Source organism: Platalea leucorodia, assembly GCF_965183815.1.
Source record: "Platalea leucorodia genome assembly, chromosome: 9".
Lineage (NCBI taxonomy): Eukaryota > Metazoa > Chordata > Aves > Pelecaniformes > Threskiornithidae > Platalea > Platalea leucorodia.
The window spans coordinates 2,254,728-2,277,327 of record NC_138831.1 but is presented as its reverse complement, the minus strand read 5'-3'; the positions used below and the strand labels follow the sequence as shown (position 1 = coordinate 2,277,327).

General features: G+C 54.9%; 1 protein-coding gene across 7 annotated transcripts in view; it reads right to left on the bottom strand.

Moving 5' to 3' along the window:
• Window positions 1-4,032: 4,032 nt before the first annotated feature.
• Window positions 4,033-22,600, bottom strand: part of NCKIPSD (NCK interacting protein with SH3 domain) — a 61,628-nt gene continuing 43,060 nt past the window's right edge. For 6 of the 7 annotated variants that reach the window (XM_082322749.1, XM_082322744.1, XM_082322746.1 and 3 more), the window contains 8 exons: window positions 19,804-19,974; window positions 18,517-18,603; window positions 16,940-17,078; window positions 11,424-11,504; window positions 9,993-10,121; window positions 8,000-8,092; window positions 6,268-6,440; window positions 4,033-5,692 (listed from right to left, as the gene is read on the bottom strand). In XM_082322749.1, the coding sequence (XP_082178875.1) occupies window positions 5,489-5,692; window positions 6,268-6,440; window positions 8,000-8,092; window positions 9,993-10,121; window positions 11,424-11,504; window positions 16,940-17,078; window positions 18,517-18,603; window positions 19,804-19,974 (1,077 nt within the window). In that variant the 3' untranslated portion in view covers window positions 4,033-5,488. The remainder of the gene's footprint in view (window positions 5,693-6,267; window positions 6,441-7,999; window positions 8,093-9,992; window positions 10,122-11,423; window positions 11,505-16,939; window positions 17,079-18,516; window positions 18,604-19,803; window positions 19,975-22,600) is intronic. The other variant, XM_082322745.1, reaches the window with a different exon arrangement.

Below are 22,600 nucleotides of genomic sequence, written 5' to 3'. Positions count from 1 at the left end.
CGAGTGAGGGCCGTGCCCGTCCCGGTGTGAGGGCTGTGTCCCCTCATGCCAGGGACGTGCCCGTCCCCGCGTAAGGGACGCGTCAGCCGCGCCAGGCGCTGCGCGGGGTTGCCGCCGCCGCCACGTGCGGCACGCCTGCCCTGGCGTGCCCACCCTCACGCGGGACGCGCCGGCCACCGCGCAGAGCGCGCCGGCCCTTACGGGAGGCGCGCCGAGCCACGGCGCGAGGCACGGGCGCTGCCAGGCAGGGCGCGCCAGCTCGCGTCGGAGGGGCAGCGGGCAAGCTGCCTGCTGGCACAGCCCGCCTCGTGACCCCCCTCCGTGGCCGCCCCTCCAGGCACGCAGAGCCCAGCGGTGCCAGCTCTGGTGACGGCTGCCGGTGGTACGGCCCGGCTCCCCTCGCCCTGGCACACCACGGCACAGGCTGGTGCTCGGCCGCCGGGATGAGATGCGGGGCTGCGTTCCAGCCAGCCCCAGTCCTGCCCAGTGCCACGGGGACACGCGTCCGCGCCTCAGGCGGGGGTCCCGCGGCCTCTGGACGCCAGTCCTCAGCGCACACCTCCGCTTACGCCCGCCAACAGCCCTGCTGTGGCACCACCGGCGCGCCGGGTGGCAAGTAGCCACCCTTGTGCCACGGCTAGCGTCCCCAGCGCCAGGCTGCTTCCCCAGGGCTCCAACAAGAGGCCGCGGGGCTAGCTGCCCTGCTGCTAGCAGAACGGGCGAGGCAGGAGAGCACCGGCGTTTCGGCAAGAGGCGCTGCCGACGCTTTGCAGACTCCCTTTGCCCGCTTGCGTTCATCTGCAAGCGGCACCAAGTTCGGCGTCTTCAGGGATGGTTTTTTTACCGTGTGCATGAGAAAGGGCTTCCCCTCGCCCCGTGCCACAGGGCTGTAGCTCTCCCGGGCAGCACCCAGGCACCCGCGGCAGCGCCGCAGCCCCTGCCGCTCGCCTCCACCACCCACGGGCCCCCGAGTGTGCGGCAGGGATTTAGCTGGCCCGCTCCTGTGCCCTGATGCAGACCTCAGCCGCCCGCACCCACCGGGTGAGGCATCGCCACTGGGGAGAAAGTTGCAGGTTTTTCTTCCAGCACCCATGAAAAAACCCTGGTTTTCCAAGGAAAATTCAGTTTGGGGCCCTTGCATCGGGATGGTTCATTAGTGCATCAGCCTTGCAACTTAGCTGTTGGTTTGATCTCAATCAACTAATATTGCAGCCTAATCCACTGAAGCTTGTAATAGGCTTAGGAATAACAGGGGCTTACGTCCTCATTAGCGTTCAGTGCGCCGCGGCGGGGGAAACATCCTCGCCCGCGTCCTGTCGAAGAAGAGGGGAGCCCGAGGCGCAGCGGCTGGGGCACATGCTGGGGAAGAAAGAGCCGCGTCGGGGAGGAAAATAGAGTAAATTTTGGAGATGGGGGAATTTAGGATGGGGTAGGGAAGGGCAGGGAGTACCCAGGACATCCCGGCTCCAAGGGGGCTGCAAGAGCCCCCGTGCCACTGTGCTGGAGGGACTGCGGTTCAGGGTGGGCAGGCTGGGGAGCAGGGGGACCCCCGTGCCAACACTGCAGCCAGGCTGGGCACCGCCGGCAGCCCTTGCGCACCCCTACGTAGCTCCCGAAAAGACGCACGAGTTAACAGCGGGGTGGATTCACACCGGAGACGGGGCTCCTCCGCTCGCTCAGCCCTCGCTCGCAGCACTGCCGGAGCCGCGCACGCTCCGATGCTCCCGGGGAGCCGAACACATTCCCACCCCGCGGGAAACCTAAGGAGGCTGTGCAAGGTCCCGCGGTCCTGGGGCAGAGATGCGAGCGGCTGCTCTGGAGCCGCGCGCTGCTTCAGCCAGCGCAGGCCACCTGCACAGCAAGGGGGAGGTCGGAGGAGATGCGTTGACCCCCGGGCACGGCAGGTCTGGGGACCTCGAGGGGGTCCAGCCGCCACTGCCGTGGTGGCGTCCTCTGCACCAGCTGCGGACGGGCCGCGGCATCCCACGTGCTGCCGCCGCAGCGCCGAGTCCTGGCATCACCAGCGCTTTGCCTCTGCCCGATGCCCTGCGTTCCTGCGCTCCCCCGCCAACCATGACCGCCACCGGCTCTCACCCGGCTTCGGTTCCACCGATGGTGACAGATGGTCCCCTATCAATTATCGTTAGTGTAAACGAGCGGGTGGGGAGAGCGCATGCTGCCCGCTGATTCGGGGGTTGACTGCAAGAAAGCTCCCGCTCCCGTGGAAGCTAGGCAAACATGGAGGCCAAGTGCGCAAATGCACCGGAGGGGTCCCCGAACCGCCTCGCACCATCCTCGCGGCCGCGGGAGCTGAGGCCTGGTCACCACCTGGGCAGCTGAGCACACGCCTCAGGACCACCATGGGAAACACCAAGCGGGCCCTAGAGCGCAGCTCGGCACATGCCGGAGACAAGTTCCCATGGTGCTTACACAACGCTGAGGGCTGACACCCGCTGGGTGGGGATTTCTAAGCCTCGGGAGAAGCTGGCATGTTCATTTATAAACTCCGTAGGATTCCTGAACATCGATAATCTGCTGTGATTAACTCCTCAGCCACTACAAAACGGCGCCGGCTTGGCCGGTCCAGCACCGGCGCTGATGGGGCCGTGGCCGCGCCAGCCGTGCCCCGCGGGGATTTGCGTGCACCCACCCGAGCCCTGCCGGCACGGCCAGGCTGACGCCGACGGGCGGAGCGGCCCCGCGCACGGCTCACCCAAAAAACCTCATCTAATCCAGGGCAGAGCAGCACCCGCCTGGGACAGGAACGCGCCGGCTTCGCACGAGCCCCCGCCGCCGGCGGGATTGTACATCGCACCTCCTCAAACGCGGATTTGCCATCAAGAAACCCAATCAGGAGAGAAGCGATGCTTTTAAAAAATTATGAAGGCTTTTCAAGTTTATTTGTTCTAATTACCCAGCTGACAGCTCCGAGGAGAAGGAGAAAATCATCGGGGTATTACTGCCACAAAATAGTTGTAATTGAATCATTCCAGACAATAAAGCCGAGGCGCGGGGCACGGGCAGAGCCACGGGTCCTGCCCGCTTGCCCCAGCCCGGCACAGTGAAGCCTGGGTTGTGTCGCCGAGGGCACGGGCTGGAGGAACATCCCACCCGTGGGGCACAAGCCAAAAACAAGCCCAAGCGGCACCCAGAGGCAAGCCGAGGTGGGCTCGGGGGGACGTGCAACCATACGCTGCGCAGAGCAAGGGGAGAGCCACCGCAGGGCAGGCACCCGCGAGTGCTGGTAGCCCTCATGTATCGCCGTTCCCTGCCGTGCTGTGCAGCTTGGCACGCTGCGAGGCCACCAGCCCGGCCCCTGGGAGACGCTGGCCAAAGAGGCAGGAGCTGGGACACGGCCCCGGGCCCATTTCTGCTGCTTGATGCAGCCCCCGTGTTTGAGGGGGGGCACAGCCTCCGCCTGGCATTTACACCCCTACTCTTGGCCACCGCCCGGCACGCAGCCGGGAGCAGAGACCGACCTCCCTGCTGCCAACTCGGTGCTTTACCAAGCGCCCGCTGCCCTCCACCACGCGCACCCCCCGCCGTCCAAGGCGACCCCCAAAGCAGCACGCGCAGGGCTGACGTTTGGCAAGAGACACCCGCAGCCAAAGCGCGATTCGTTAGCGCTCGATACAGACCGTTAAACCCTTGCCGCGGGGCTCGCTGCCTCGGCGGCTCTGCCGGGAGCCAGCTGAGGCCGCGTGTGCTTTGCGGGAAGCGAACCGCTGAGCCCGGCTCTGCCAAACCCTTGATCTGGAGCAGCGATGCTGGGCAGGCCCGCGGGGGTGGTGGCTGCGCCCCGTGCAGGGGCTGCTGCCCTCCGTCGCTCCCCACCTGCCGGCAGAGCAGGAGGAAAACGCAACGCAAGAAGCCACGTGTGGGAAAAGCTCTGCGTTGGCCCCACGCGAGGGTCAGCACCCAGTGCTTTGCCTTCGTGGGCAGCCGCCCCCCCAGCCGCCCCCACCCCTTCGCCCCCCCAGTGGGACGGGGCAGGCAGGGCTATGTTCACAGAAGTCCAGTTTAAGACATTTTTATTCCTCTGCATGTTACACTTAGTGTTTAAGAAAATACAGGATTCCCTTTTGACATTCATACATTTTTACAAGGGAAAAATAGGTTTCTCTACGAGGGTGGTTATTAAGCGTTGGGTGTTCCCAGGCTGACTTCAGGGGGTCCTCGCCCCCCTTGGCCGCCAGGCCAACCCCCTCCCTTCCTGAGCATCACTGCCCCAGCGCCCAGAGCCCAGGCCTGCAGAGCAGAGCTCGTGTCATCGCCTCAAGCTAAAAAGAAAAAGAAAAAAAAAAAAGAAAAATACAGTGCCCAGTATTTCCAGTTCTACTTCCCAATAGCTCCTACACTGGATACTGCAAAGGAAGAGCTGAGGAGAGGGAGTGACCAGACTGCGCACACGAATATTTAAGAGACCCACGTTAGTGTGTGTGACTATCTGTAACAGGGAAACGGGTTAATCCCGTTCGCTAGAAACCTAGAGGAAATATAAATAAGGGTTCCCCACACTCGTGCATAGTCACAAACAGCTACGGGACACCAGGCTCGCGCTGCCTCCGAGCGCTGCCACGTGGCGAGGGAGGGCAGCGAGGCAGAGCTGCTATGAAGCTCAAGGCAAGAAATCCACACGCTTCACGAACAGAGCGCGCCTGCCGACGCGCAGCCCCTCGGCTCGGGGCCCCGGGGCCACGCCGCGGGAGAGGTGGCAAGCGGCAGCTTTTGCTTGGCAGGACACGTCTTTGCGCTGTGTCCGGGCCAAAGGCTTCCGAAGGGACCCACGCGGTCGTTACTTCTAGGCTGCCACTGTGTGCAAGAAATTCAGATTTAAACGTCACTATAGAAAGCAGACTGAAAAAAGCAGCTGTTGGGATAAGACCTCTATGACCCTAGGTGGGCTGCTACCCAGAGGCAAAGCTGAGGGCCGGGAGGGAGCAAAAGGCTCACTAGACGAGGCGTTAGACAGCGAGCGAGCGAGCTACCTCCCCTTGGCAGGGCTGCAGCACATTGGCACTAGCAGCAGAGAACAAAACAGATGTTACGAAAGCTTCTTCCAAGCGCCAGCGGACTTCACTTGGTCACTGCGGGGAGAGAGATGCACACGGACAAGAAGTGATGCTCTAAGGCAAAGGCCTTTCGCTTCGGGACCTCGGGACACCAGCACAGCCAAACCCCCCCCGGCTGCTAAGTCCCTCGCAAGCTCGCTGCCCTTCCCGCTAACACCAGCTGCCTAAAGACCTCCCGCCCGAGTCCTGCAGGCAAACCACGCGCTCCGCCTTCCCCCGAGCACCAGGCCCCGGGGGCACCCCCCGCCCCTTCTGCCGCTGGCGTCTCTAAAGGGCCGGTGAACCCTGTCCCCACCTTAGGCCTCGCACGGAGGGATATAAGGTATGAGCTGTACTGGAAGGGAATGGGGAGAAAGTGTCAACAAGAGACGTCATCGATCCAAGTGGTTCAAATCCCAGTCCAAGCCGAGGGGCGGTTAGCTGGTACCGGGAGAGATTTCTGGGAACTCCTTATAAATCTCCAAGATGATCAGTTTGTCCATCTGGCACTGCTGGCCCTCCTCCTCCTCCCCCAGGATGCGCTGCAAGATGCCCTGCAGGTCGGAGAGGCGGTGCTGGTGCTGCAGATAGGGTGTGGAGCGGATGATGGCGTGCATCAGAGACAGATACTCCATCCTCAGCTGCCAAGTGGGAGGGGAGACAAAACACAGAGCACAATGAAAGATTTAAAGTGAGATAAACAAGCATGCCAGCCTCCATTACAGCATGAGCGCAGGAACAGCTGCTGCCGCACCACCAGCCAGGGAGCGACTCCAGAGGCACCTGCTTTTCCTTAAGGCTCATTAGTAGCTATGGAAAACTCTGCTTTTCCCACAGCGACCCGGTGCTGCTCTTCACCCGCTCTCAAACATGCACACATTCCCTGCCACCTGCAGTACCAAAACAGAGAGATCCCTCCTACTTGTGCTACTCACAGAGGGTCCCTGTTCCCAAAGGTCCCTGGACAGAAGGGTGCAGACCACCAGAAGCCTGGCAGATCTTTCTTCAAACACACCTTTCTACTGCCGTGTGCCAGGCAGGATAAATCCCCCCTTCCTCCCCAGCCCCCAAGGTCGATTTGAGCACCCAGAAATGTCGTGCCCACCCCGGGACTCCACTTTTGCCTGCACCAGCAGGCCCCACGGAGAGCCCGGAGAAACACCGCTGCTTTGGGACTGTGCTCCCTCCCCCAGTGCCTATGGGTTACTGTGAGCACCTTATCTCCCGGGGAGAGATCAGCAATCTGCCGCACCAGGATGTCTATCAGGACCATCATGTCCGTGTGGTAGAAGATGCTGGCCGTATCCTTGCTGGCAAAGATGTCCTGCAGAAACTTCAGCACTGAGTGCGGCGGCTGAGGCTGATGCTTGAAGATACAAACTGGATCATCTGGGGGAGGGAGGCAGAGAGACTGTGCTAAGCCACGCGCTCCCCGTTGCCCACCTCCTCCATCTGCAGCGCACAGCCCTTCGTTAGACCCTACGGGCTTTGGCAAGGAGGCTGCCCCTGGCCTTGGCCAGCTGCTCCCTGCCTGTGGCTAGCTGTTGTGCCGGCAGACCTTAGCGCCTTGCACAAAGCTGCGTAATCAGGATGGCAGCTCCGCAGGGTACCAAGCAGAGACCAAACTCATTAGCATTAGCATTAATCATTGTTTATGTTTCACCTACCATCCCAGGTGAGAGCTCATTAGTACCTCGCCTCTCGGTGCCTCCCCTTTTTGCGCAAGAGCTACCACTCACTTTTTCCCTGGTTTATTAAATTTGGTCCGATGACCCCTCTGAAAAGCTCACCAGAGCCTGTACCAGAAACGAGCTTTCACTACAGAGACCAGGCTAGTACCGTCCCAGAAGCAAGAAAAGAAACATCTCCAAGTTTAAATGAGCCATCACATCCTGCTCTCTTCCAAAACACGTCCCTGCAGACCCCAAGGGGGCTCTGGGACACTGCAGCCCCCCCAGCAGTTGTCAGGAAGGTGGGCAAAAGAGAAGCATCTTCATTAGGTTGTGGCCCCCCTCCTTCTTCCCCCAGCCTCTCGCAGTAAGGTGATCCCGGCAGGGAATCTGGCAGGGAAAGGGCTAAACAAAGGCTTTGGGAGGAGGCCAGACAGAAGAGCACGGAGATGCTGGCTGCCCTCAAGCTGATATAGTGAGGAGACAGTGATTTGCAACCCCAAAGAGAACTAAAGCCAGAGTAAGATGAGCCGCAAGCATCACAGGATAAGTTATTTACCAGCAAATCAACAGAATGAATCTCAGGCAGCAAAGCCCCTGTGCTCCAGAAGGTATTAGAAAGCACAATAGTGGCATGTAGCACAGGCAGAAATACCTGGCACCGCTCTTCCTGCAGAGATCTCCAGCTTTCTAGCAATCTGCTTTGCAAAAGCTCTCCAGGCACAGCGGATTTCACTCTACGCCTGGAGCAGACACAAAGCTAACCCTCTGCCGGCAATTCCGAAATGGGAAGTTCCACTCTAAGCAGCGTTTTGGAAGGCAAGACCTCCCTCCGGATCTGTCCCCCGGGGCAGATGATGGCCAGCATGGGCTGAGGTTTGCGTGCCAGCGCTGACGGAGCCCTGCCTCTCCAAGGACAGAAGCGGCCCAGGACCAGCTTTCCTCCCAGACAAGAGCTTGCCTACATTGCAACCGGCCATGCCACGAGATGGGGCTGATCTGACCCAGAAGCACAAGGGGACCAGTTTGCATGGAAACGCCAACCTGGAAGCCCCTCTCTCTTCCCAGATGCCGCCAGCATCACTTTATTCTTTGTGCAGCTCCATCCTCAGCAATGCAGCCTGTCACCCTCACAAACTCACCAGCAAGCAGCACGTCCCGCCTGAGCCGCAGCTCCCCGCAGCTCCCCGCATCCCCAGCACATCCCACCCCTTCGCTCCCAGAGCCACCGTTAGCGGCACCCCCCGCCAGGCCTGTACCGGTGCCGCAAACACTCACCTCCCCTGTTCAGCAGCAGCAGCAGCTTTTCTGTGAAAGTCTTGACATTCGAGTGCTTGCTTATGGTAGTCATGATCACACTGTGTTCTGGAACTAAGGAAGAAACCTGTTCAGCACATCCCTTTGTTTCCCAAAGACCACGGTAATAAAACAAAAAAAAAATAGTGGCGGGCTCCTATTTCACATCGGTGCTCTGGGGAGGTTTGGGGAACCACGGTCTATCAGGGCTAAGAAAAGCTTCAGCCCCCCGGCGTGGGTGGGCAGGGAGAGGGAAGGTGAAATAAATCTGGAAATGACGCGGGAAACACTTGGGACTTTGGGCTTCCTATGTGCATCTGATTCACACGCGGGATCCAGTCCAGCCAGCCAAACACTGCAAAATACCTTGCAAAAGCTTTATGTTGTGAAACGTTACCCCTGCTCACAACCTCTGAAGCCAAGGGCTCCGCTCTCCAGTGTCTTCGTGCTTGCTATCGGCAGTGCCCTGCTGGAATTTATTACCTTCCCATAAGAAGGGATGGCCAGGTCCCAGGAGCATGCCAGGAGGGAAAAGTTGTTCTTCCCAGCACTCGGCACGGGGCTGTGCAAGGGGAGGTGCTGAAGACTTCTTCTAGGAAATGTTCCCTAGCTGCTTTGGGGGTGATTTCTTGCAATTAAAATATGTTCACCCTAGCAGACTTCACGCATGAGTGTGCACGCTCAGAAGCGGCCAAGCAGTACAGTGTGGCGATTCCTATGGCATAGGGTTGGCAGCCCTATAATATTTCACAGGCTGCAAAGTGCTTCAGGATCCTTCACACTGAAAAGCATCGATATAATATGTTTTTAGGAAAGCTTTTGAACTAACACTGCATCACTGAACTGTACGATAGATGAGTCTTGCAGGCAGAGGAATACAAATTCAATCCACTAATAAGCAACCTGAAGATCATTTAACATGTTCTTAGCATCAGAGAACAAGTCCCTCCTCTCAGCTACCCCCCGGGTGGGCAATAATCCCCCAGAAACACCGCCTGGCGTGCACTGTCGCCTAATTACCGCAGCCAGGAAGCATGCGGGGAACCGTGAGAAAGGGTAATGAAGGAAAGCAGCAGAGACCATACGCCATCGGTCTCTGTGCAATCAACTTTTACATGAAATTAGAAACTTTCACATAAATTTTAATGAAGCGCAACTCAAAATAACAGGTAAATTACTGGACGCGTCCTTGCTGCTTTATCCTCCCCTCTCGCCACGAAGCCGAGGATAAAGCCATGAAGCAGAAGAGGAAGTAATTAACTACAGACAACTGGAGCAACAGGAGATTTGGGGCTAAGGAGTGGCCTCTCTTAGCAGGACCTGGAACTACTTTCCCATCTTCCAACAGCAGGTTTGAAAACTGGCAGGCAGCGAGGAGGCAAAGGCCCCTCTCTAGGGAGCAGAAGTGCTGTCTGTTCTCGTGGAGCTCAGCAGGGGAGGGAGGACAGGAACGGGGGCACTCAGGAGAGAGCGCAGCTCGGGCCAGCATCGAAGAGCCTGGCCCCAACACACGGGCATTGAATGAGCCTCAAGAGGTGCAGCTGGGGAAGCAGAAGGTTTGTCAAGACCTACAGAGGGCAGAGGACTTTCTTTCTGGACTGGTACTGAGAAATGCCCGCTGAAGCATTTTCCCTCCCCAATCAGCTGTGCCTAGGAGTTAACCCCACTCACGTTCTGCAAGTGCAGCCCAGCAACTGCTTTGATCCAGGCAGTGTGGAAGTACAGAGAGAAATCCGCTGGGCTTCACAGAGCTGTGCCCCGTAGGGTCAGCTGGTTGGACACGGGCTCTCAAACTGTTTTTTCCCCTCTAGGGTTTTGCACAATATTTAAACACAGTGTACTGCCAGAGGCTAGGGAGTTGGAGAGGTTATCGCAGCACCATGAAGCTCCAGTAAGATTCTCCCTCCCCATTCTTCGTATCCTCACTGTTCCAGACCACTGAAATCCTGCCAAGGCAGAGCAGCACCAAACCGACCTGGAATGTGGAGATTGAAGGCGAGAAGGACGTTGACAAATAAGTCAGGCAGCTGGTCAGTGGTGTCCGAGGGCAGCCCGTCCTCAATCACATCCAGCAGGAACTGCACAAACTGCGGGTTGAGGTGTTCTGCGCAAGGAGAAAGAGGGGCATTTACAGCACAGTGAAAATCAGGCGAGCAACGAGGGACCACGCAAGCCGCTTCCCCATGCTTTATGCTTAAAAACCATTAGCGGAGCGCCAGCGTCAGCCTCCAGGGAATTAGCAACCCTGCAAGAGGACTAGACACATCTCTGGAGTGTCTCTGTGCAAGAGACAAGTGGCTCAGAGAACTATCCACAGTGCAGGGGAACGCTGAAAGATGGTCCCCCCACTGGCAATTTTTTTGGGACTAAATAAAACACCAAATCCGGCTCTAGCTGTTGTTCCAGCACCACTGCTGCCAATGAAGGCTTCAGGTAGGAAGAAACTTGTATTCTTGACCACTGGTTTAATCCATCTATTTAAAAAAAAGTAATCATCCAGATCATTAGTAATAACGCATTTTTCAGTGTTGCTATTAGGAAAGCTCAGGAGCTCACACAAATAAAGTCCATCTGCAGGAAATAACGGCCAGGGTTACAGGAGGAGAGAAAAGCAGGAGGTGTGGAGGCTCATTCCACAGTCTCTACTGCACCGGCTTAAATCTTCTGCGTTTGCCAGGGTGTTAAGGTGAAGCTGCTGAGGAGATGCCTATAGCAACCTCTACTGCATTTCTAGGAAAACTGAGCCCAGAGCTTCCCAAATATGAGGAGGACAACGTGGCCAGGGGAAGAAGCGGGCAGGCAATGCTTTCTGGCTGAAGGCTGGAATGAAAGGACGAAGGATAAACCGGGCAGGTCTGGCAGGTTTGCGCTTCCGTATGGACCGCAATACCCTTAATCATCTCCGCCTTCCCTAAGAGCTTGAAATACCCCGGGCTGCGCCGTCCCGCTAGAAGGGAGGCCAGGACGAGGCCAGATGATGCAGCTGACAGCGTTAGTGGGCGTTCATGGAGCGATCTGGGCTCGCAGCCTCATCAGCAGACGGAACGTCTCCGAGGCAAGTAAGAGGTACGTGCTTTCACACAGGGCAGAGGTAAAACAAAATGCTGCTTAGTCACAGTGACGGGTAAATCCACCCCTTCTGGAGCGTGGCATCAGCCCTCCACTGCTCTAACTCAGATTCGTGCTGCTCTCTCTGGAAATCTGGCATCTCAGCCCATGTTTCAGCAGCCAGGCTCTATTGATAAAGAGCAGACCCTACTCTTGCCCTGCTTGTGCTGGGCTTTCCCCCTGCTGTCCCCACCTTGGCCACCAGGAAAGGTCCCCTCCCGGTGCCCGCCAGCACGCCCCAGGTGTCCCACCACCACGCCTGCCGTCCTACCAAGCCGTAAGCACAAGCTGCTCTTACCATAGTGATGGTATGGCAGGGGCTCCCCCATGGAGAACATCATCGCCAGCACCAGCGCGGAGTAGCACATCTTCTGATGATCTGCAAGATAAAGGTCCTGCCATTAGTTCTTCTACGGATGTGAAACGCTGTTCCCCAGCTGCAGCTGGGAAGTCGCACATTTAATACGGACATTTAACACTGATGAGACTGCTCCTCGTTCCTGTATTTGCTGAGCTATAAGGGTGTTTTTCCCCCTGTTTAAGCACACCACACGCCTTCTGCGCCATGCATTTCCAAAGCAATTTAAAAATAATCACAACAAGAACTCTCGTGTTTTTTTTTTTCCCCCCTCCACTTAAGAGGATCTGGGCAAACTTGAGCTGAATAATGAAAAGCCTCCCCTGCACAGTCCCAGGACACAGCCCGTAGTTATGTAATTACCCAACCCAGAAAAAGCATCCATCTGGCCACCTTGAAATACCGCCTGTTCCAACCTACGCCACCCCCGGACAGTTATGCCGCTCGTTACCGTCTCTGCACTGCTCTACTTTCGCCACCTCAGCTCTGCCTGGAGGTACAGGAGGTCTCTGGGGAGACCAGATCGCTGCTCACGACTCGGGCTCTGCATCTGCCCACCTCCCAGGCCACACGTCTCCGGCATTAACACGTCCCGCAGCCTGCTAGTTCAACACAATTTTCGCTGGCAGCAGCTCTATGTGAATACTCCACAGACCCACAGCCAGTGCCTTTCCTGAATTTTAATTAATGGCTACACCTCCGTAGATATTTGTAGAAGAAAAAAAAAAAAGTAATGGAATAGGATCTATGTCATAACAAAATGTAGCCTCTGTCCAGTTCAGCAAGTCCAAAGATGATAAGGAAAGGAGTATTATTTTTATAAAGTAGGTTACCACACGTACTGGCTAAATAAAGTTCAGCTACATCTGCCAGAGAGAGCCCGGGGGCACTCGTTACAAGAAACTGAGGGTGTATTTATAAAAAACTGACCAAAATTACTTTTCATTAGAGGAGAAAGTCCCTTCAACATATGACGCTTCTCCCAACAGTACTGCTTCCCTGGGCAATACATGCTGGTTCCAGTTCCCCTCCAACCCTTTAAGACATTTCACTTCTCTATGCACAAACCGATCCGTCCCCAAGCACCTGCACCCTGCAGTTTGGTTTTACTGCACAGGCTGATGCCTTCACTGTCACCGGACACTCCTGGACTTGGCCAGAGGACTTGCAGCACTTGGCAGCTCTCAGATTTATTGTTATCAGGGGGGAAAAAAACGCTAGAGAATCATTCCAGAGATTCAATCAATCTAGAGATTCATTCTTCCAGCCTCGTGCCCCTGGCAAGTCAGCTCTGTGAGCAAAGCCTCTACAAACAAAGAACGTGCAGACTTTGTCAGAACTCCACAAGATGCCTGAGTTTTCAAACAGCAAATACTTGGAGTAAAAATAGACCATTTGGGGCTTAACCAGAGATACTACAGCATTAACAAGATTAAGAGTTTGTAGGAGAGCACTCTAGCCCATGTGGGAGCAAAGGAAAGCTGGAAACTGCTGTTTACTCTTGGTAAATCAGGAGTGAGGATATTCAATGACTTAAATATAATTCATAGTTATATAAGAAGCTCTCAGCTATAAGGTGTCAGTGGTGCCAAAGCTCCCTGTAACAGAAAAAGAATCTGACAAACTGTTCACCACATCATTTCTTCCTTCTTCCCTCCACAGCTTCGGGAGCTGGGTATCAGAGGCAGGACACCGCAGCAGGTAGACATAGGGACCTGCTGTTCCCGCGGTCCTAGTAAGGCTTTCCTGAACAAAACATTTTCCCTCATCACATCAGGAGCAATGAAATCATGGTCTGAGAACCAGAAGCCAGTGAGAAACATGTGGTTGTAGTAAATACGGAGGAAGAGCTTGGAGACGGGAGGGTAGTTTTACACATCCTTGGCCCATCTGCCATGAACTGACGTCCATTCATCGCGGCTGACAGCAGACTCCACTACTAGGTGGCAAATCTTGTTGGATTTGCCTAAGGACGCTGAATCAAAGGATGCTGAAACCAGTCAGAAAGCTGAACTTGGGGAAAATCCGCATTAACCCACTGCACTCACTCAGCACAGGCTCTGCAAGTTTTTGGAGTGTCCCGGCTGCAGCCAGACTCATCCAAGACTCACCGTGCTGAAGAACAGAGTAATTGCAGGTCAAAGCACAGCTTTTTTTTCCTTCCAGAGCAGCACCAGTGGCTGCAAGAAAGTAGATAGCGTTAATACAACTCTCCTGAAGCAGAGGGACTCTGCTGACGACAGACTGATAAGCATCACTCAAATGGCCGTGAAGGGCAGGAGAGATGCGGCTGGTTGCTCACCAGCCTGCATTTCCGAAGCCTGCTGAGGTACTGGTGAAAAAGCTGCTATTATGTACAAAAGGTATTTCTCAGAGGCCTTCAAAGACCTTGCTTCCAACCTCTAAACACAGCAGTGCAAAATCCGGGCGCTGGGAGCAGGCACAACCATCTACAACTCAAGTAAAAAGAGCCCGACAGCTGACTTGCACGTACACAGAGCTGCAACAAGGGAGAAAGTCACGATTACAGAGTGGATTATCCCCGTCTGTTTTCTTTGGAATTGTTCTGGCTAATTCTGCCTCGCTGTGGCTTATTATAAGCTCTTCTAACACTGATAGATGCGCAGGCCAGCCGCAGCAGAGGGAAGTGGCTGTCCAGAAGCAATAAGACCCAAGCATCTGGCAGAAGAACTGGCCAGCAGCCAACAGGCCTGCATCAGCCCCAGGGTAAAGTGCCTTCTCATCAAAGGCGCCCAGCATCCAGGCACAGAGCTTCTGCCTCGGCTGCTCTTTGGTAACAAGCCAGGAGGGATCCCACAGAGCTGCTGCAGCCAGTTCACGCTCCCCGGTTGCTTAGTGCTGGCACCGACTGCTCTGGCCCCAGCCATCCGCAGAAGGGATTAGCTATTCCATGGTATGTCACGGATCAGCTGCTATTCCCCATTTTCTAGTACTAAAATAAGCTCAAGTCATTCTAGAATTCAAGGTCGTGTTTTCACTCAAAGTACCGCTTGCCACTTGCTGGCAGGGCATGGAGCAGTAAGCACCAGAATGGCAGGAGGGAACCACTAATGCCCTAAAACACCTCGGAAGGACAGACACGTTTGGGTCAAGGACGGTTGCTTCTCTGCGGCCCCGCTGCAAAGGCCAAGGGGACTGGATGCTGCGCAGATGACGTTTGCGCAAGCGCCTGCCGTAAGCTTAGCACAAGGAAGGTGGCACGGGATCAGGACACGGATTTGGGAGGCTCCTGTAACCAAAAGCAATCTGTCAGTAAAGGAAGAGCAGCTTTTCACCCTTCAGCTGCACTGCCTATGTGTTACAGCAAGGAGGGGAAAAACCTTGAGACGAAGCAAGGGAGAGAAGGGATGCTGCAGAGCTGCAGCTTGGCAGATCACAGGCCGTAGAGGAGCCACTTTTCACCCGCTTCCACCGCGATGCTTTTTAGGTCCCCAAAGCGGAGCTAACGCTTGCTGGGAGATAGGCCTGCTTCAACCAGAGGCGCTATGCAGAGATCAGCAAAGGCGCGCTGAAGCCAGCAAGAGGCCGAGTTCGGTGTGCTGTCTGGGGCAACGCAGCAGGCAGGGAGCCAGGACACGGGGTCAGCGACGAGGGGCTCCGCCAAAGCTCAGGGCCAGCCCGCCCTGCCTGCACAAAGGCAGCTCGGGGAACAGAGCAGGAGACTGAAGCCTGTTTGAGCACGGTGCAGAAAACGCTCCCCAGAAGACAATCTTTATGAATTAGTGATGGATGCACGATAAAGTTTATTTCTGGCAGCACAGAATCAGGAGCAATGTCGTCCCAGAAGCACATAGTCCCATAACCAAGTATTACTTGCTTCTTGGGCAGTAAAACCTCAGCCTAGAGAAGAGGCTTCTCATGCACAGCCAGATGAAACACCAACAGCGTGGTAAGTTCACTGCATGGAATTGATAGGCAGCGGTAGCACAGAGAAAGCGTAGCCAACAGAGGCGTGATGATCGCAGTCCCGCTCCACACCACCAGTGCTTTGCCCTGCCCTGAGCTGAAACATTATTTTTCAGGCACTCATTTTTCACACACCACCTTTGAAATGCCCGCGCTTCAAAGCATCTAAGCAAAGGCGAGCGCAAGGCGTTCTGCTACAGGCTTGATTTTCACTCTCACACCCTGTTCTAGACGCCAGATCAGCCCCGTTAGCCCTGTCCACCACGCCGCCGGGTTGGCCCAGCCTGTGGTGGGATGCTGGGGACGGGGACATCTACTATGCCCATCCAAGGCTGCAGTCTTGGACATTGACTGGCTCACACGAAATGGATGCGACGGTCCCTGTTCTGCACAGACTTGTCAATCCCTGCACAATCTCATCAATGAATTAAGCTTCTCCACAGCTCCACGACGCTCACAGCAAACCAACAGGCTACAGACTGCAATGAGGGCAGTGAGGCTCCAGATATGGGGCTTCAAATATCGGGATTTGATCCACACAACGGCTACTTTAATTGTTGGGCATGATTAGCACAAAACAATGGATTTTTCATATCCGTTTAAGAGAAAATGCAGCAAATGCCACTGCCAGTGCTGGTGGCCGACAGGCTGACTACAGAACGGGGAGCAAAGCTGTGACTGCCCGGGGTGTGCCACGGGCACGCACGGGCGGCTGGAAGGTAACGTCAGGGGAGTCTTACTACACGTTCCCCTTGTTCTTAGGTTCTTCGTCAGCACCTGCTCCGGGCTGCTGGGAGATAAAGGACGCTGGGCTAAGCACGAGCTCTGGGGGACAGCGCTAGCAAAATCTGAGCACACCACCACCACCGAGCTTCTGAGCACATGGAGCTCAAAGGGCAGGAGGGACACTCCTGTTAACAGCAGGGACAGGCCATCCTGACAAAAGGGAGCAGGAGCATGAAGTAGAAGGAATGTGAGGGCAAAGCCTGGGTACAGAAAGCAAAAAGCTGGGGAAAGCAGGGCTGTGACACTACCCTGCAGATGACCAGGACCGCAACTTTGTTAACAGCACTACCATCCCCCTTGGTACAGTGGTGGAGAGAAGGTCCTCTCCTTTAACCAGCACACGTCTCATTCACCAGCAACAAACACTGCAAAGATCTGGTGTAGAGTGCTGAGAAAAACTGCCTATAAGAAGCTGCAGAGATCTTGAGGTGTCTCCTGTCAACATCATGAAACAAACTGGAACAGCTCACAACGTGCTTTAAGACATCTCCAAGAAGTGATGCAGATCACTAATGGCACGTTCAAGAGCCAGAGGGCCTTGCATCATTGGACTGAAACATCCCCTCCCGTGCATTCTCCACTTACAGCTGTAACAACCTGAATAACTTTAAAACCAGACGCCCTTCTCCCCAGAGCACGGGGCACATAGAGCAGTCGGGCAGCGAGGGGCCACCAGTGCTGCTGTAAATCATCTAAAGGAAAGACACGTCCCTGGGGACCTGGGTGCAGCCGCTCTGGCTCACCTTGCGTGTGAGTCTGCATGTCCCGGGCCAGCTCCATCGGCAGCACGGAGTTTACAAGCGTTGAGATGACTGCAGCATCCAAGTTGCACATGGCTCCGAAGCACTTCAACAGCAGCAGCCGTAACGGCACCCTGTGTTCCTGCAAAAACAATTCCTTAGATCAAATGACGTCCCAAATGAGGGCTTGCTCTAAGGCAGAGACACAACTGGCTAGAAGTTCCTGCTGTTGGGAAGCTACAGACCCCCCCCAGGGTGACGGCGACCCCAGAAGCTCTACTAGCTGTTAACAACAGCACAGCAGTCCTTTTACGATAACTTTGCAACTGGGCTGGCTACAGGCTGTTAGCACACGTGGTCAGGTGGCAACCAGAGCTCAGATCTGAAATGCCGCACTTAATACGATACAAATCAACAACCTATACCCATCTCCAGCAAACAGCGATTTAATTTGCTGGGTAGCCAGGACTCTCTGAGCACACTGAGGTTTTGCAAATGCTGCTCTGAAGAACGTTTCCTGACAACGCAATATTTGCAAACCCTCTTCAGCAGGTGATGGTTAACGAACAGGATGGGAGCAGCTCCTCCACTGCGAAGCTGTCAGGTCTGTGCTGGGAGCAGAGGGCATAACCAGAAAGTTTTGGGACATGCAGGGATTCCAGCAGAGACAACGCTCAACCTGCAGCTCCCGCGCAGGAGCTCTGGTGCTGGGGTAACCTTCATACTCCAGCCTCGGCCAACAACCCCAGGTTCAGAGAGCAGGAGGGAGCCAAGCCCTGGCACTGGGCACGGCCAGGAGACCCAACTGCTCTCCACCTGGCCAGGCTCCCTTGACAGGCTGGTCAGAGAGGAGCAGGCAGCGAAAGCCAGCAGGCTCCATTAAGCCTGCCTTCCACTGCTCTCAGATAAGCTACAGCACCCTGGTGCTGAGCTCTGGGTTCAGACACACAAGTGCCAGATGAAAGCTAAACGGCACAAGGCTTGATTTGCTGTAGCTGGGGACTTAGGGACAAGATGGGGACAAATCTGCAACCCCCCCAGAGTCCTACAACAGCAAGTTCCAGGAAGGAGAAGAGCACAGCAACACTGCATAGGCATTGAAGGCAAAACTTCCATTTCTTCCTCTGAATACTGATTTCCTTCCTCACTCCCAGGGCTTCTACTCACAACCTACTTTCCTAAGCAAAGCTATTTACTAATGCACAGGAGTGCATCAATTAAAAGAGGAGCAGTCACAGCCCGTCAGCTTTCCCAAGGCATCCTCGGAAATCCTTCCTCTAGACATCAGCGATGCCGATTTTGTCCCTCAATGGAGCTAATAAAAGCAGCAAGCTTTACCCTTCACAGTGCTAGCTACCGCTTCGAAGTCTATAGCATCCTCTGCTCTTCCATACAGCTTGCATGCATAGCATTGACATTAGCCAGCATGCAAAAGGGATGTGCTGCAACTCCGTCTAGTTCACAGAACTGCCCTATCCACCAGGAATGTCTTGCATATACTCATCATAGCACCCCTGCTCTTTTACATCTTCACGGAAATCTCAAAAAGAGGAGAGATTTGATGCATTCTGCCACCTTACCATCTGATAATACGCCACGAGGGACAGGACGGATTCAAATTCATTCTTCTTGCACATTTTCTTGCAGACTTCTGGGTCTGCATCTGTCTGGAAGCAGGAATGAAGAGGTCAGCCCAGTGGCACATCAAAGCAGCAAGGTGCCTGCTGCAGGGACCTCGAGGGAGGCCAGCTGCTTTCAGATCTCAGTAGCCCCAGCCCAACCATCTCACAAAGAAACTGAAGGCAGAGCACAAAGACAGCTCAAGAACCATGGCCCTGCAGATTCTGCGTCAAAGTGAATTCTTGAGAAATGTCTCTGCCACACAGCATATCTTGGGCTGAAAACATCTGAAAAACCCATGACCTGAGCAGCAGCTTGATGAGTGCATCATGCAGTTGCACACGGCAGCTCCAGCGCCGTTCCCACCGTCAAAAGTATCGTACATCTCCTCCCACCCCTAAACTACGAGGAAATGGTTGCACAAAATCCCCCTCTGCCTTGCCCTGCCAGCTCACAGCGAGGCGGCAGGCCGTATGTTGAGTGACAAAGACACTGGCATTTATTACACACAAATAGACCTGTTCTGCTCGTGTCAGAGCTGGAGAGGAATATGAAATGGGTGCCAGAGCAAACCCCACACCAGCACTCGTAACACAGACCACGTCACCGTGCTGAGCGGCAGCTCCCGTACCATCCCACCCCCTGTACGTGTACGGGATCGTACGTGCCAGTGACAGCATTGCGACAGTATTTCCCGCTGCTGCTCGCTACGGGGATGTACCCCTCCTATATGCACAGATGTGGTGAGATACTTTATACTTGCTCACAAAAATAGCTTTGAAGCTCACTTTCAAGACAACCAAAGAGTTTTCTTTGCATTTAATGGGCCTCACCCCACAGGTGCTTCCCAGCCACAGAGGATGTTTTAAATGGAGGACATTTTATATGGGCCTAGGAGTGCAACAACACTCACAGTAAACTTCTAGGTTTGCTGCGGGATGACAGTTACTAGTTTTGGAGGTGAGGGTTTATATTCTCCCGTGCTAGGTAAATACCACAGCTACCATGAAGAACAGTTGTGTAACTCTTTTCAGAACAACTTTGCAAGGTAGAGTGGAAGGCAGTTCAAGAGCACTGCAGACCCCACACAGGAGGGCAGGGCTTCAAATCAACGGTAAGGGATGCACAAGAAGCCTATGCCCTCCAAAACAGCAGATCTGATGGCAACACAGGGGCGAGGCAGGTCAGAATAAAAGGAACTTCACTGGGACTGTCTGCTCTGCCTATAAACAGAGAAATTCACTCACCAGGATGCGAAGCAGCTCCTCCAGGTAGCAGCAGATGACGTTCTCATCCTCGTAGAGAGCCCAGCTGCGCTGCTGAGCATCGTCCTTGTGCCTGGCCAGGTCTGCGAAGATCACCTCCAGCCGCTGCTCGTCGTGGCAGATCTGTCCCGAGGGCAGCCCTGCACTCAGATTCTGCACGACAGCAAAACCCCTGGTTAGCGGGGCCCTGACAGCTAGCTGTTGTTTGGGTGCCTGTTTCCTCTAATCTTTGTCTCGGGACTGGCAGTTGACCTCATTCAGTCAAGAGCTGGCAGCAAAAAGACAGCAAGTTTAAGACACGTGTTATTTCAGCTCTCGTACTTTTGGGGCCTCTACTTGCCTCCTTTCCTTGCACAGCAAATGCAGTGAATGAACCAAAATAGGTGCCGGAACCGGTACATGATCAGAAAGTCTTTAAATCCAAGCTGTCACCATCCTGCTGGAGCATCAGCTGTCTTCTGAGGATGTTGAAGAGCCCAAGAAACCTCACTCAAACAAAGCTACACCCCTTTTTTCTTATTGCTTTTAGTAACCTAAAGCTGATCCAGGCAAACCAACGTTCCCGAAGCCGTGGGAATTTGTACCCGAGTCTCTCCCAGATCACATAATTGTAACCTCTTAGCACACACGCACACCACAAACTGCCCCACGTCCCTTCGCAGCAAAGCAGGCCGCCTGCCTGCCCCGGGGAGGGCGAGCGTTGCGGTAAGGGGGTAATGAATGCCCGTTCCTATAGGAGAGGAACTTAAGGCAAGGAGCCAGCTCGGATGACCACAGCCCTCTGCGCGTTTCAACACACTTAAAGGAAAACCCAAAACGCTTGGCCAGAGTGCTGCGGTCAGTGCCGGCTAAACCCTCATTCGCCCTTCCCACAGGGCAGCCGAACACGCCACATCGTTCGCAGCAGCAGTCCGGTGCGCCAAGAGCGTGGGGCAACCCAGCCGCAGCGAGCCCGGAGGTACTCCATTACCTCCCCACAAAACAAGTAAAACGCTGGTTTCCTTCTGGGTGCGGGCATCAGGCAGGTGTTCAGAAGCCCTTCAGAGAAAGGCTGTAGACTCTGAAAATCATCCTGAGAACGGGGCAAGCCAAACCAAGCCGGCATGGGCCAGGACCGCTGCCTGAGCACAGCTCCAGGCTCAGCCCCAGTAGAACAGATGGGCCCCGGGACACAAAACCACCACGCTGCACGACTGCCTCCGGGAAGGAGAAGTTCCCTTCAAAAGGGACAGATCTTCTTTTAATCCTTGGCTCGGGAGCAAACGCTTGCATGGTGCTCTACAGGCCAACTGCTCAATACTATGTCTGCCATCTTCTGCAGCAAGGATGGGAACCAACCCATCCTGAGCTGCTTTGGTTCTGCTTTCTTCCGAACGGCAGAGCTCAACCACCGTTCGCAGCAGCTCTGAAGCCCGTAGCCACGATGCAGACTAACTCAGCAAATCTTACCGCACCTTTCTCAAACTGCTGTTGTCTGCACCCCCACCACTCCCACCTCACACGCAACCCTTGCCACGAAGGCTTCACTCTTCAGTTGTCTTTCCAACACTTCTCCTCTCCTTCGAGACAGAGAGGGGAGTAGCCAGGCAGCAGTTAACCTGCCCCAAGAGCTGCTGCAGGCTGCGATTTAGGATAACCCTCTAGCACCTACGTACACCATATGCACTACCTGGGTCCCTGAGATGAGGGCAAGCAGAGGGATCGGCACATGGAACCAGGCTGATTGTAGGCGATGAGCCCAGGCACCATTAAGAGAGGTAAGAGGACTAATTTGCAGAAGAACTTAAATTATATACACAAGGGTCCGGCAGCAGTGACAACAAGCAGCAAGGTGGAAGAGAACGGAGCTGAGAAATCTCGCGGAAAACCACTGCAGGTCTAACAGTAATGTCTCATCTGCTTTATTAGAGACACAAGTGTTAGTAATTTGCTTCGAGGTGTTTGGGGCGTGAACTAATTAGGACTTCAATTCAGTGCTTCAATTTTATAATAAAAACCTGTTCTTGTTGTGGGTGCTCATTACAGAATCTTTGTCAGGCAGGTAACGAAGGAAGGAGCGTGCCAGTTTAACGCAAGCCTCCGTATGCTCTTAAAATTTTGGGAAGCTGTTGATAGCCAAGCAGAAAACCAGGTAACCAGCTGTGAGAGAGGATGGCAGCTTTCAGGAGCTGGGCACAAACGCAGGAGAATCTCCCACGGAATGGGGATTTATCGCGTTAGGGAAGAGACTCGCTTGGTCTCGCCATCTCCTCCTCTCTTTAGGGGGACCTACAAAACTGCAGCATCGCCTGCCTGTCCTCACGTGTCCCAGCTGCTTGGGAGAGGGTTATTTAGGTACCGTACTCACATCCCCCTCAGCAGAGCAGTGCAGGGATGGTCCTACCTCACTCCACTGCTGGGACATCTTTTTGGGTGAGCATTTTAACGAGTACTCGTTTTAATGATCGCTCTATTCAGCCTCTTATCACTAATCTGCTTCCTCCAATCCTTCATCTGCAGCCCTTACGACTCCACCGAGCATCAAGCTCCTAATGGACTTGGGTGAGATCAATCCATTAACAAGCTCTTCAATCCAACCGGCGTAACTACACCGCGCACCGTCTCAATGCACTCTCAGCACCACTCTCGGCCATCCCGCCACCGGGGTCAGGTCTCTGCTTATTAAACATCTTGGCAGCTACTTCAGCCTGCAGCCTCGTCATATGGTCGTTTCCAGGAATCTGCCGGAGAGCTCATAAGCAGGAGGAGGTTTCGGTATTTCTAACAACGCCGCTTTGCA